Below are 15,895 nucleotides of genomic sequence, written 5' to 3'. Positions count from 1 at the left end.
CAGTTTGCTGTTATTTTAGCAGTTACGTTTCTAAAGAGGGAACTGTGTCAGGGCGATTATATTGAACTATTCCAGTTTATAACAGATCTGTGACCAAGGTGTTTAGGAAATGCCTATTGTTTTGTATTTTAATAGATTATATCAATCATTCAGCAAGTACAATAAATAACTTTTGAAGCAGCTCTTAATAGTATTGGACCACCGTAAATTAACCAGGAACATCTCTTGACTCATACAAGAAAATTTCACACTGGTTCATTGATCTTTTATTTGCTCCATTTATCCCAATTAAACTACTCAGCCTACTGATCCACAAAACAAGTTAAGGTTATAAATGATGCATGATGACCCCTTTTTGTCACCTATCTACTTTAGAGTATTTTTAAAGTTAAAAATTAAATTAAAAAAGATGGAACTGTCATAGACTAAAAGAACCTTCTATTCAAGTGAGCAATGAGATTAGTGGTCTTTTTCTCTTAATTACTAGTTTAAAACAAGTAACTCTTCTAGGTTAATCTAAATGAATTATTTTCATGACCTCTACTACAGAGTTGTATGAGATAAGATTCAGACTTGGTATTTCTTTTCAATCTTTATTTTAAAGTCCAACGTATTCTAATTTTACTCTACATTGGTCTTCAACTTTTCCTACTCTACTTGTTGGAAGATAACAAAAGTAAAGCAATTTTCTTTAGAAACCCAAATATTTATAATTAACTGAAATGGAAAGTTTAGTCCACTATGAAGAGAAGGAAGCTGAGAGAGGTCTGAAAAATCATTTTGTAAGTCTCACTACTTTGAATAAGTTATCTTGCACTTATTAAAAATTCAGTAGGAGCCTGTTGTAGCACAAGCTCATTCTTTCATGAATCTGTAGAAACAGTGGCTGGAGCTTAGCTGAAGGCAAAGTACCCTTCAGGAGATCTCAGAGCTCCATCAGCTGCTGAGGGACTTACGGGGGGCACCTTTCACTCCCTGGACATCAGAGTTCTGATATCCAATGTTGCAAAATTGCGGTCATTGCCAAGTTACAAAAATGATGTTGTCCCCGACTCTCTCCTAATGTAACAATTACATGAAATAAAGTTATAGCATAACCAAATCTTTGAGGCAAGCAGTGGTATTTGAGGAGCTCTATAATGCTAGCATTTCAATTTCCCTAAAAGGAGTGTTACTTCTCTATGATTTAAATTATGTTTTCCCCATGGAAATGCGGTTCTATGTGAACTGCATTTGAAGGAATGTCTGCCTGGGGGGAGAGCTCTCTACAACATAGCAATTTATATTTATTCTTTGATGACTAATTCTAAAAAAAAAACCCACCCCATATTATTTATTATAAATACAGTGGTATATATTATTTATTATAGAGTGGGATGAAGTCGGAACACAGAAAAGAGTTTAATAATCAATAAAATGCCTCAAGACAACTTTTTTCCTCAGAGGGGGCAAGGTCACAATAATATTTAATTTATATTTTTAAAATACAACCTTCTACTTTTTGTATCAAGAAAAAGAAATATTCTTGTAAGGAAAAATAATTTAAAGAAGTTTCTTCACCAGAATGCTGACGGTTCTCCCAATCAGCTGTTTTGGAATGGTTTGAGAATAAAATTAATTACGTCTTAATCAGCTCAAACTTTAATACTTTTAAGAATGAGATGGAGAATAGAGCTTAAATGTTCTTATTAAGAAGATAAATATGTAAGGTGATGGATGTGTCAATTACTAGATGGAGGAAAGCCTTTCACAATATATATGTATCAAATCACCACGATGTACACTTTAAAGAGCTTACAATTGTAAATGTCTCCATAAATTATATCTCAATTTAAATCATATTCAACAAAGCTGAAATTTAACAAAAATTTCCTTCATGAGCTTGGAAAACAGAATGATATATATTCTTTGAAGGGAAATTGGGCAGTAACTATCAAAATGAAAATTACATACATACATATATATATGTATATGTACATATATGTGTCTGAGTCTCTAATTTTCCGTTTTCCTTTTAGGATTAACCATTCAGAAATACTTTAACAAGTATACAAAAATTTTTATTCCAAAAGTCGTTGTCTATCACTAGGGGTTAAGTTAGATAAACTGGTACATTGCGTTTTTGAAATTTACTGACTAGATGAGACATTCATAATATGTTCTTAAAGTTAAAAAAAAATCAAGTTGTAGTATAGTGTGTGAAATGAAATCCTGGTGGGTTTTTCTTTTTTCTTTTTGGTATGGTCATAGAAAAGTCTAAATGAATATACGCCAGTGTATATTCCAACATTTTAATAGTGAGAAATGAGATTAGCATGGGGGAATTTTTATTTTAATTTTAAATGTTTGCTCTGCAGTAAGCAAGTAACATTCAGATAAAAACAAAGAAATGCATTTAATTTATATGTATTATAATTCAGAATGAAAACTTAAATATTCTCATTATAGGTTGATGAAAACACTAAGAATATGGACGCAGGCAATATAGGTCTTATCTTTTAGTCAGATATTTTCCTACTATTATTGGCATAAAAGATTCTAAAGGTAGTGGAACATTTCACATTATCTATGACAAATTGTTTTATTATATTTTCCAGAATATATTAAACCAAGTTGGAAACTTTAGGTTTGAACTAGGATATAGAATAAAGCCTGGCTATATGATCCCACAATTGCCAAATTCATAGGTTTTTAATCTACTATGAATTTGCTGAGGTTGAATAAGTTCATTATATCCATAACGTCTCTATTTGGGATGAATTCTCTGATATTTAATAAGGGATGTGCAGTAGGTAAAGATCCTTCCACATTAATTTATATTCATGAGGTTTATCTCCAGGATGAGTCCTGTGATGTCCAGCAAGGTGTACCCTTTGACTGAAGCTTCTCCATCTCCATCGCATTTACAGGTTTTCCTCTAGCATGACAGCTTAAGTGAAGGGAAAAGACGAGCTCTATTTGAAGGCTTCCCTGTATGTACTGCATTTCAAACATCATTGTCTTCAATTAGTTGTACCGTATTTCACTCAAGTTCAATTCTGTTTTAGCTTTTTATCACACACATTATGTTTACTTATAGCCTTGTTGGATTAGTATTAATAAAAAAATATTGGCTTTAAAATGGTAGAAAGCATTCAGCTTTTTCACCAATAAGACAGAAATATGATCTATACTGGAGAATGTTTGAGAAAATAATGTACTGCCTGGGACATTACAGTCTCAATGAATATTAGTTTCCTTTTCTCCCCTCTGTAAAATGTAGTGCTATTTTTGTTTTAAAGTAAGTCAAAGTAGTAATTAAAATGAATTTCTAGATCATAATGAGTATTTTTATTTTTTTCATACTAGAATTAGTAGAGACACAATCTTGGACAAAGGTCCAGTACAGTATGCAGTGTTTTGGCTTAAATATCTTTAAGTAAGGGTATACTTAACTGAAAGAAAGACTGTATTTTATCTATCTGCATGACTTTTGTGCCATTTGAGATTTTGGCTACTATCTATCTGGCCCCCTAAATTTATTATTTATGTTATCTAAATGGTCAAGTATGTTTTGCTTTAATAAAAATAAACATGCTTGTAAAAAAAAGACCCATTTAAAATAATGTTAACTTAGATTGGCAATATATTTTCAATTCACTTACCCTGAATTATAAGTTTAAATAAAATCCCTCTTTAACTTTATAAGCATTTTGTGAAAAGTATTCTAATCAGAGGTAACATAATTCTTCTGGGTAGGACAGAAGGAATAATTTGTAGAAAATAATAAGAAGATGCTCAAACTGTTCTGAAGATTTCTAAAAAATTTTAAAGCCTATTTTTAATAAAACATCAACTTACATTGAAGGGGCTATAATGGAGATTGTTCTTGTTGGTCTATATGTAGTTTTGATTTTCCATGTTTATATTTAAGATTCTTTGGTACTATCTCCCTGGAACCAGGAAGCTAATATAAAATTGTTTTATTTGATTTTACATTACTTTTTTTCTTAATTTTATTCCACTAGACAGCATTAAATTTTAAGAAAGAAATTTTGAGTCAGTTGTAGGTGTGTCCCACTTTGCAAGCAATGTCTTTAAAATATTTAACTAATACTTTACATTTTGGGCTCTCTATAATAAATCATCTCTCAGACCCTAAGTTATAGCTGACCTGAGCCATTGTCTGTGCTCAATTTTTTTCCCTATAATCTTAGGTGAGCTGTTTTAAATGTATTTCTTGAAAAAGCTTCTTCAGGGAAAATTTTTAATGCAGTTAATAGGGCGTGGATGGTATTAATACTATAACAGGACTGTCAGGACTGGAAGTTGGAGAGAACTAGAAATAAGTTAACAGTCCAGAGAGGACTCTCTGACCATTTGAAAAAGTCAGCAAGGCCAAAGATAGCAAAGGATATTTGATCCCAGGATAAGTCCTGTTTGCTCTCTGGCATATTTTCTATGTCTTGCTGATGCGTGGGAATTCTGGGTATTCTATTATATACAGAAAGTATTTGCCAATAGTTGCTTTTTCTTTTGATTTTTTTAATTAGGGGAAGACTCTTCACAAAAGTGATGGTTATGGCCTGGGAAAGGACACCTGAATAAGTTACTCTAAATAAGTCCAGTTGGAAATATTTTTTAAAGTTTAAAGAAATTCAATTTGTTTTCTTTTATCATGATAGCAATATTCTCATTATTGAAATATTGGAAAATACAAATAGAAGAAAAACCACACTACTCCAGAGAGAAGCACAATTAATATTTTAGTATATTTGTTTCTAATATTTTTATATGCATATTTCCAGATCATTGTGATAATATTGTATATATGTTTTTGTATTCTGCCCTTTTTCACTTACATTAATAATGTACACATTTTCCAGGTTCTTATTAACTCTGTATACAGAGTTATATAATATTTTATTATGGCTATGTCAAGCTATATTTAGTCATTATTCTATTGTTAGATTTCAAAATACAGTAATAGATAATTTTATTACTTAACCCACTTTATGGGCCTGAGGAATTAAATTTTCAATTCCCTGATGCTCCTGGATGTGTTCTAGAGTACAAATAACCCCAAGCTTTGCTTCAAGGTGCCGAGTTCTGTTCTTCCTTCCTATAAACTCCTAGATATTCAGGACTGTTTTGTGGTCAGTGGATCATGTGATTTACCAAGGAAGGAATATGGAAAACAGAGACATGTCGAAGAAGTGGGCATCAGAACATTTCGGTGCCAGCATCCTACTCTGATTCTTTCCACAGAAAAATGCTATCACTGACCAGTGTTGTGCCAGGCTGCCGGGAATAAAATCACTTCAGAATTCACATTTTATTCTCTTTTTTCCTCTGACTTTAGTAATGTGGGTCCTCTCTTGGACAGGGAGCCAGTTGCTGTATTCTGGATGTTCATATGGACCCCTGATTTGTAGAGGGGACAGGAGCTATTAACTAATTAAAGAATGGTCGTGTCAAGAGAAAAAATGGTGTGTAAATGAGCTGCAAATTAAAGGAGGGTCTAGAACGTCTATGAATGAGTTCCAGAACAACTTTAGCATATAGAGCTTATTGTTTTTATTGGAAAAATTATTGTTCATATTTTTTAAAGATAAAAATAATTTGCTTAAATAGAAAGCAATGTTAGAACCTAGGTCAAGGATAAAGCAGAATATGTAAGAAGTAATAAGTGTCTTTTAACGGCTTGCAACAGGTTTACTCTGATCCATTTTTAGCACTTGCATAGTTTTAAAAGATATCCAATTATCATTTAACTAATATTGTCTTTTTAAATGACATATTTCATTGGTTTATTTAGGGGTTTCATTGGCCTATTTAATTTTGTTTGTTTTCTTTTATACCTCATTAGTTAAAATGAGCATAACTTTCTTTGAGCACCACTTTGGTCATATCTCATTACTGACAGTAATTATACTTGAAATAACAACTAATTTTTAAGTTTTTTGATTACTTATTATGTGCCATGCATTGTGCAAAGTTCTGTACATACACTATTGCATGAAACATCCCTTTTTATGGGATAAAGACAGTTTCTTCAGTAAGTGGTGCTGGCAAAACTAGACAGATACATGAAAAAAAAAGAAATTGGACCACTTTCTTACACCATGTATAAAAATGAACTCAAAATGAATTAAAGAGTTAAATGTTAGACCTGAAATCATAAAACTCCTAGAAGAAAACATAGGCAATAATCTCAATGACATTGCTCTCATCAATCTTTTGGGATATGTCTCCTTGAGCAAGCGAAACAAAAGAAAAGATTAATGGGACTATATGAAACTAAGTTTTTGCACAGCAAAGAAAACCATCAACCAAATGAAAAGACAGCCTACTGAATAGGAGAAGATATTTGCCAATGATACCTCTGATAAGAGGTTAATATCCAAAGTATATAAGGAACTCATACAACTTAACACCAAAAACCAAACAATCCAATTTAAAAATGGGCAGAGGACTTGAATAGACATTTCTCCAATGAGGACATACAGATGGCCAATAGACATATGAAAAGATGCTCAATGTCACTAATAATCAGAGAAATGCAAATTAAAACCACAATGAGGTGTTACCTCACTCCTGTCAGAATGGCCATCATCAATAAATCAACAAAAAACAAGTGTTGGTGAAGATGTGGAGAAAAGGGACCCTTGTACACTGTTGGTGGGATTGTAAATTAGTGCAGCCACTATGAAAATCAGTATGGAGGGCCCTCAAAAAATTAAAACTAGAACTACCATATGACCTAGCAATTCCAATTTTGGGTATTTATCTGAAGAAAACAAAAACACTAATTCAAAGATGTATGACTATGCACCTCTATGTTCATTGCATTATTACTAGTAATAGCCAAGATATGGAAGCAACCTAGATGTCCATCAAGAGATGAATGGATTAAGAAGAAGTCACACACACACACACATACACCGGAAGAGTATTCAGCAATAAAAAAGAATGAAATCTTGCCATTTGCGACAACAAGGAGAGACCTAGAGGCTATTACGCTGAGTGAAATAAGACAGGCAGTGAAAGACAAATACTGTATGATCTCACTTATATATAGAATCTAAAAAAAAGAAAAAGCAAAATGAATGAATAAACAAAACAGAAACAGATCCATAGGTATATAGAACAAGCTGATGGTTTTCAAAGGGGAAGGGGTGGGGAAATGAGAATAACAAAAAAGAAAAAGGTTTTGGGCAAAGAAATGGATGGAGATACTAGCAGTTGGAAGATGTCTGGACCACACTGAAGTCATAAAAAATATCCTTTTTTAGCCCTGTTAAAACAAATTTTCTTTTACCTGATTTGAATATCTGATATTAATATGGCTCCTTGCTTCTTTTGTTTAATTTGTTTGGTATATTAGTTTCTCTTCTTTGACTTTCAACTTCTTGCGTTATTTTAGTTGGGGTCTCCCATAAATAGCAAATATACAGCTGATGTTTAAAAACTTATTATGAGAATCTCATTTAATAAATGAATATGACTCACTCAAATTGTGTTACTGATATGTTTAGATTGGTTCCTGGCAACTTGTTTTCTGTTTACCCTCTTCTTTATTTACTTTTTTTCACTTTCCTGAGATTTGCTGGACTAAGTCTTCTTTGTTCTATGCTAACCTAATGCTTTAGAAGTTACATATCCTATATTTAACTTATCTGGTTTTTTTCAACACACAGATTTACATTCATAGTTTTCTATTAACATTAACGGTTTAACCAAGATATACTCACTACAAGCAAGCTATGAACTTTGGCAATATTTTAATCCTTATTCTCTTTCTCTTTTTTGTCAATCTCCCATTGTACCTCTAATGGTGAGATCAGCTGAGTTTTAATTCCAAAGTTTTATTAAAACTTTTCAATGATCAATGCTTATTTAGATTGAACTATAAGCTTTACTATTTTTATTTGCTCACAGTCTTCCTGCCACCTGTTGGCAGCTCAGTGGCTGCTCAGCTCAGGCCGGGACTCGAACCACTGTTGCTCAGAGCTCAAACTCTTTCTTGAGCGAGCTCTTAACCAACTGAGCCACTCGGCCAGCCCTTCACTAGTCTTTCTTGAATCTCTCCTCTTCCTCTTGGGTTAATTTCCAGGCACACATCTCCTAGTTATTCTTTCAGGGAGAGTAAACTTCTGAATCCTGTATATGTGAAAAGGTTGTTATTTTCCTGATTACTTGAATGATATTTCTCTGGAGAAGAATTTTATGTTCCAAATAATTTTCTCTTAAAAATTAAATAACTGCTTTTTTTTTTTAACTGATGCTTAGGGCTACAAAGGAAAGTATAATGAATCTCAACTAGAAGCTTTTAGGGTTTCCTCTGTTTATCAGCGTTCTGAAGTTTCCCCTTGGTAGTTGAGGACTGGTATGTTTCTTCCATCCATCTTGCCAAACATTTTGATTCGGAGGAAACTATGTGTTTTGTTTTGTTTTTGTTTTCTTTCTTAAATCTCAGGCCCTTTTCTTCAATAATTTCTTTCAATATTTCATTCCATATATTCCCTCTGACCTCTCCTTCTGGAATTCCTATTATTTTTAATGTTAGAATGCCAATTCTGGTCCCCACCAGGTACTTTACATCTCTTTTCTCATATCTAATGACCCTAGTTTTGTAAAGATCTCCAGACTCAAATTTCCAGCTCATTAATTTGCTCTACATGTATGCCTATACTAATATTCGGGGGGGGGAATTCATTATGTTTGCTTTAACAATCATATCTTTTCATTTTTTATGTCTCATTTTTTTTTGCTTATAAAATCTGTTCCAATTTCACATATGCAGTATGCTCTTATCCCTCTGAGGATATTAATTATACTTCTCATAAAATCTCCATTTGTTTGTTCCGCTACTTCCATTTTGTCAGCTCTTAGTTTTTTAGTTCGATGATTCTTTTTATGGAGTTGATTTTACTGAGATTTAATGATTCTATTGGGTTGTCGGAAACGTCATGACGCATTTTTGCAATGAAAAACAGAAAAACTATGTCATGACTTTTCCGAAACCCAATCGATCTTTTGCTTGAATTTGTTTCTACTATTCTCTCTTAGTTTTGGTGCAGACATGCCTACCACAGGGGTAGATGTGCCCTTGGATGGCGACCACCATGGGGCACTTCATTCCCTTTGAGGTTTCCAGTCACCTGGCATTGCCCTGCTTCTCCATTCCGAGTATCCACATGCACCGTGTGGTCCTGGGGGGAGACCTCTGCTTGGAAGTGTGTGTAGTGAGGGCTCATCTAATGGCAGTGCCTGCGGCAGGACCTGAGAGCTCCGTCCTGTCCCTGCGCCCAGCATCTCTGACCTGGAGCAGTGCTGGGACACCCCTGGTAGTGTCATTCATCGTGTGTTCTGGGCTATTATTCCCTCCTTCCATCAAATTCCTTCCTCCTCTGTCTTATTTGTGTAATCCTTCCTAATTCCTCATCTACCTAGAGCACACTTTCTTGTTTTATAGTGTTATTATAGATTCATTTGCTCATTTTCTGTAATTTCCAAGGGAAGACTGGAACATGTTGTCTTGATTCAATTATTTTAATATTCATTGCATTTGTGGAGTTTCTCTTTAACATGAATACTCTGGCGACAGTAATAAAAAAAAGATATTTTTTAAAAGTATGTGGTGGGGTGACTGACCGGTTAGCTCAGTTGGTTGGAGCGTGGTGCTGATAACACCAAGCTTGCCGTCTGATCCCCGCATGGGCCACTGTGAGCTACACCCTCCTTAAATAGTCAACTATGCCATTGTAGCATGAAAGCAATGTGTAACCAGTGACCATGGCTGTTCCCCAATAAAATTTTTAAAAAAAGTATGTGAATAGCAAAAACATACAATGTTTGCATTTAGGATGAAAGACAAGTATACCAATTCCATCTTATAGCAATGCGTTTTTCTCTATAGCCCCTTCCCATCTAAAGACGGCCTCAGCTAGGTGAGATATGGTAGCTGATAATTAAATGATGTGTTTGTAAGGTTAAGCCAAAGTTCCGAAAGACTCACATAAATTAGCAGTGTATCTATTAAAGTTTCTCTCTTGCTGAAGTAACAGATGTGTCTTTTTTAGAAAAAAGAACCTTTAAAATCCCACTTTAAAAAACTAAACCTATCAGTGTTGGATCTGGGACAGCATTGTGATGTGAGAGGCAACAGCTCTTGCAACCTTGGGATCTGAGGTATTTGATCTTTGATTCAATGGTAGAAAAACGGATATTTGGGAAAGTGGTTTCCAAAAATGTCAATAATGACTTAGTGGCTTTCTTTTCTTTCTTGCTATTCATATAAAATGTTTTCAAAATATTATTAAAGAGGACTGCATATTCTTTTTTCTCTGTCATAATTCTTATGCGAGGAAAACATAGCTAAAAAAGATAAAATATTATATCCATATTAATAATTTAATTTTTAAATTGTTTTTAAAAAGTGACCTCAAATCTACAGAAGTCAATCAACTCCATTGGCCACTCTTCTACACCACCCATGTTTTCCACCTATTTTAGCAGATGAGCTTATAACGATAAATTGTCTGTGTGGGTGGTGATGGTTGAGGAGAAGAATGAGACAAATGTTCTGTAAACGTGGCTGAGAAAACAAAACACATCAGGAATTTCACCACCAGATTCCTAATCTGTTTTTCTGTCATCTCTTACCCTAGATAAAAATGCTTCACATTGATTCTGTGACAAGATTCTTTTTCCCCAGAAGCTATGATTAAAAGTTATTATAACAGCACTCTTTCCTAGACCAATACAACAGCATTTGGGACTAGGTGGGTGTGGGGAGGGGACACACACACACACACACACACCACTACAGACCAAACCAGCATTTTTATCATCACCTCAAATGCAGAAAATGCTAGGTCCTGTCATTATCCTTGTATACCTTTATAACATAATGTCAACTTAGTAACTGAGCCAGATGGAAACATAAATGAGGTAATTCTGGGGGATGTGGCCTGACATCCTAGGGGAAGAGCCTGAAATAAACCAAGGTGTGCTTTGGTTGCTAGAATAATGAAACTACCCTTAGAGCCTAGATGAATTAATTGTATACCAATTAGAGTGGCACAGGTGCTATTGTCAAGTACATTATCCTATGTTATCGGAACAGAAAACTGCTGACAATGCCATGGCCTGAAAGTATCAGCCCTTAACTGTGACCACACCCTGATATATACTCAGTCCTGAGCAATGTTCAAGAGCAGAACTGAAACCACCTGAGACACTGAGTGCTGGAATTTGCTCTGATGTTCCTCTGTGTACATATTGATTATAGTGCTTTTTTTAAGCATAAATACTTTTAGTGCTATGTTGTTGTTGTTGTTTTGGAAGATGAATGATTTGGTTTAGCCACAAATTTCCTTATATCATCAGTGCTCTGTGAAAATGGAATGTTTACGCACGCGCGCGCGCGCGCGCGTGTGTGTGTGTGTGTGTGTGTGTGTGTGTGTGTGTGTGTATAGTGTACTAGTTCAGCTATGTCTCTGGATTAGTATATTAATTTTCTAAAATATGTTGAGTTTCTTCTAATATCAAATCAATTGCTTTCTAAGCCGAATTCATGAATGGGTTTTCTGTGTGTTTGTATAATATTAAGTCTCCACTGTTACTAGCAGGGAACATTTCTTTTGTTCTTTTTAAACAGGATATGATGATACGACACACTGAAAAAAAAGGAAGAGATCATTCTGGGAAAGGAAATAGGTGAAAATTAATGTTCTCTCTCCTCAAAATAAGAGAAGTGACACTGAAGACTGAGTTTTGCTGGGGAGAGAGGGACAGGGAAAACACTGGGCTTTATGTGGAATGGTACTACTGGGATTAACTTGTGTTTCTTTCTCTGCTTTATCGGGATGGGGGCTGGTATCACTGCGGGGAGTCATCTGAGTCCCCAGGGATGTGGGTCTCAGGGAAGAGGATGGCTCTTCACTGCTGCATGGATGGTGTTAGCTTGGAGAAAGGAAGGAGCGGGGTCAACAAACCTCTTCTGCTTCAAAATTTGAGAACCCCTCCTAGGCAGTCAAGCTCCATAATCAGGAAGGGTAATTTAATTGATCTTTGTTTTCCGGTCAGAAAGAAAGAGCTGATAGGCTGGTGATGGATCTTTTATCTCCAGAGGACGAAGCCTTGTGTGCATCACCAAAGTTCTGGGCCCCACCAAAGTCCTTTGGTCTGTGAGGGGAGGGGAGTGAGTCCTGAGTGGCATACGGGTTACAAAGGAGAGCAGCCTAACCCCGGGGAGGGTCCTGGAGATGAGAAACAGGAGCAGTGGTTGCTGGTCCCTCAAGGAGATACCGGGGTGACACTAGGCATGGAACTTCAAGGGTGCCAGGAACCTAAGAGAGGAAGGGCTTTGTGGACTAAAGCGCCTGAGCAATGGTGCCAGGCCCAGAGAGGTCAGTGGTAGGTCCCAAGAGGGTGGGGTCCCCCAAGTGTCAGCCTCCTTTAGAGGCCTGCCCTGGCCTGTGCCACAGGCCGGCCCTGAGAGATTCCCCTGGGGCAAAGCAGAGCAGAGGTGGGGCAGCCACAGTATAAGTCTAGTTTTCAGCAGTGAGAGACCTGAGGCGGAAGCAAGGGATAACAGCAGGCACAGCAGCTCAGCTCAGGTTGCTGGGCAGACTTCCTCCCTCTTACTGGGTCTGAATCAGTTCCTGGGTAACCCACAGGGAGCCGGGAGCCCAGGAGAGCAACATCAGCCTTCTTGCCACTCAGGCACTTGGAATTTCCATCCTGTTTTGATTTGATTTGCTGAGATCAGAGAGACATGACTATATCTCAAATGTTGTATTATGAAAAAGTTTCTCACAGTTAACAGTTCAATTACTGCTATTTAATATCCATTATGAAAATAATGTTATTTCGTTCATCCTCATTGTGATATTAGAAAACAGACACTAAACAATAGGACCTGGTTCTGCTTACATATGTTTACTGCAAAAAGAAAAGCCAGGTGAGAACCAAGAAATTTCTAGAATTTCTTCCCTACTTACACTACCTTCTGAATTTTGATTCTCTCAATCTGTTAATATTTTTTAACATGAATTTCTGAAAATGCTGCTTGAATAACAGGACATATCTTAGGGATACAGGACCCAGAAGAAGGCACAGAGTTAGGAATGGCCAGAAAATGCTACCACCAAACAACCCGCATTGCTTCAGGTCTCTTCTACTGTAACCTCAGCCCCATACTTCTCCTTTACACATCTCTCAAAGATACATTTTACCTCTAAACAATTTCTTTTTAAGATCAGAACCACATGCCACTCAAAATCAGGTAGCAGCATCTATATAAATCTCAGCTTTTAAGAAGACAGCTGAAAGTCTCAATATAATAGTGGTGAAAAGATTTTATATTCTATATACTTTGGAAAAAAATTTTTCTCCCAGTAAAAGCTGAATAAACACAGATGAGATACAAGCGATTCACTGAAGATAAAAGTATTTCCAAACACAAATTTTTAATATGCATAAAAATAGCTGATTACTAATAAAGGATGTTTAGGTTAAGTGTAACCCTTTTGGCTTGTCAAATTTTAAGAATCATCAGCACTGATTTAACTATGCTTTGCTATTTAACAATATGCGTTTAAAACAGTTCAGTGGAAAAAATGTAAGTGCTATACACAGCATGGGAGATAACAATTACTTACCCCGTAGGCTGGCTCTCAAATTCTTCTGACCACTGCTCTTGAATATCCTCGGTAGAAAGATCTACATCCCGGGTGGTGGCAAAATTAAACTCACTGCCTTCATTTCCATGGAAATAAATGGAGTTCCCATCTGACTGACAGCTATGCTGTAGATAAAGAGAGAGCATGGGGTGGCTGTTGAATTGGTTTTGTAGCTGGATCTGTCTTACTCATGTATAATTAGAGTTTTTAAAAAAGTCATTATATTATTCCCTCTATGAGGGACTCTCAAATCAAAAGAGCTTGTTACCTTTTTTTTTTGTCTTGTTTAATTCAATTACAGTTTCTTTCTAACTTATTAAGATATCATAAAAAAGGAGTCAAGAGGCCATTTGAGCTTTGCCACCTCAGCCTTCAGTATGTAACAAGAATATTTTAATTGGAATAATTTCCCATCTTTACCATACTCCTTGTTGTGAGAATTAGTGTGATAATGACTAGTCTTAGATTTTCAATACTGTGGCTATGGGCTGAATTGCACTGACCTTTTCAATATTCTCTATATTTCTGGCTTGCCATTCAAGCCTTTCACAATTTGTCTGTCAATGGGATATGAGTAGAATAGCCCACTAATCAAAACATGGAATACAGAAAAGGTCAAAGTAATCCCTGATATGAGCATATATTCTCAGCTACCTTTCGAGTAAACGTGTCTGACCAGACCTAAAAAGTGTGTGATATCCCCAATGAGGAGCTGGAAAATCACAAGCTTTGTCATTCTCCAAAAGAACACTCAGTTTACAAAGAATAAAGAAAAATAATTTCTTGTGATACTTTTTTTAACCTATATTTTTTTAGCTTAGAGTGAATAGTCAAAGACAAGATCAAACACTAGAGCTGAGTAAACTGAGCACTTACTTTTAAAAAATATGATGTTTGCATTAATCATGTTTTGGTAATAAGTTATATATAGAGAAATGCTCATAAATGAAATATTAAGCATTCTTTTAGGTTTTATATACTCTTAAAATGAAATAGATATGAAGAAAAATAGTTGGGCAGAAAATACCAGTTACTGTAAGTTCTGTAGGGCAGGGATCATGTACATTTTATCCAATCCTGTATTTTTAGCCCAATGCTTGACATATGGTAGGAATTAAAAAAAAATCATTGAATAATTCAATAAATAAATGAATAAATAATATGGCTATGCCTTTTCAGGTAATTAATTAATCTTTTATGGAGAACTCACTATGTAGAAGGCATTAAGGAAGGTGCTAAGAGGAAGAGGTTTATAATGAAGTATAATAATACATAATCTTTGCTCTCAAAAGATTCCCAGTCTAGCTGAGATATATCAAAGCTAGGTCTTCATGCTAGGCAACTTATGGCAAGTGCTAATGAATGAGAGAGGGCAGAAATTGTGTCCAGGGCTGGTCTAGGTGAGCAGGCTTCATGGATGAGCAGTTCTTCAACTGATTTTGAAGTAAGGATAGAAATCCTAGTTGGATGACAAATATGAATGAATGCTAAAGGTGATAAGTAGGTATGATTTTCAGAATTAAACTGTAGCCTGACAGTAAAGGATCTTAAGTAGTAGTCTGAGAGATCTCTACAATATTCTGTTGGCAGTGGTGTTTTAGAATAGGGGAAGTGATGTGTGCAAGGAAATGTTTTATGACAATTAAGCTGGTTAATGCTGGTAAAGTCAATTGGGAGAGGAATCAGACTAGCATACTGAACAAGTAAATAAAGCTTTCAGAAGGTCCTGTAAGTTCAAGAGTCAGAGCATGTGATCTTGGGGGCGTCATTTCATAGCACTAAGTAAGGTACCTACTGGACCTGTCATCACCTTAGATACATTGTGGTGTGTGGCACACCATCACCTCCTTGAGAATCTTCCTCACACCACAACAAATACAGGTAATTCAAGGATGCTCTATGCTGTATATGTTCATTATATGCGATCTTTAACCCACACACATTGATCACAACTAGGATTCAGTTTTAGTTAACAGTATATAGATACTATCAAGCTGTGACAAACCCAAGGACCCTCTACTACCGCGCATCCTGTAAAGACAACAAGTGCTAAGAAGAATAGCAAAGACAACTGTTCTAATAATAAATACACTCAGCTCTAAATAATGTTTTTCACAATTATCTTCACAGTCTGGAATCCTGCATAAACAATCCTGGTCTATGTTTATCTGGAGTTAATATAAGGACTCTCTGATATCAATGCAAATGATACATTATGTCATTAT

At 35.5% G+C, this 15,895-nt stretch overlaps 1 protein-coding gene across 1 annotated transcript in view; it reads right to left on the bottom strand.

Annotated features, from left to right (window-relative positions):
• Window positions 1-15,895, bottom strand: part of RELN (reelin) — a 516,011-nt gene that overhangs the window by 184,743 nt on the left and 315,373 nt on the right. Inside the window, exon 10 of the mRNA XM_019655108.1 lies at window positions 13,650-13,795. Within this exon, the coding sequence (XP_019510653.1) occupies window positions 13,650-13,795 (146 nt within the window). The remainder of the gene's footprint in view (window positions 1-13,649; window positions 13,796-15,895) is intronic.

The sequence above is a fragment of the Hipposideros armiger genome, unplaced genomic scaffold (assembly GCF_001890085.2).
Source record: "Hipposideros armiger isolate ML-2016 unplaced genomic scaffold, ASM189008v1 scaffold_236, whole genome shotgun sequence".
Classification (NCBI taxonomy): Eukaryota; Metazoa; Chordata; class Mammalia; order Chiroptera; family Hipposideridae; genus Hipposideros; species Hipposideros armiger.
The sequence above is the reverse complement of the archived record's forward strand: the minus strand, read 5'-3'. Positions and strand labels throughout refer to the sequence as shown.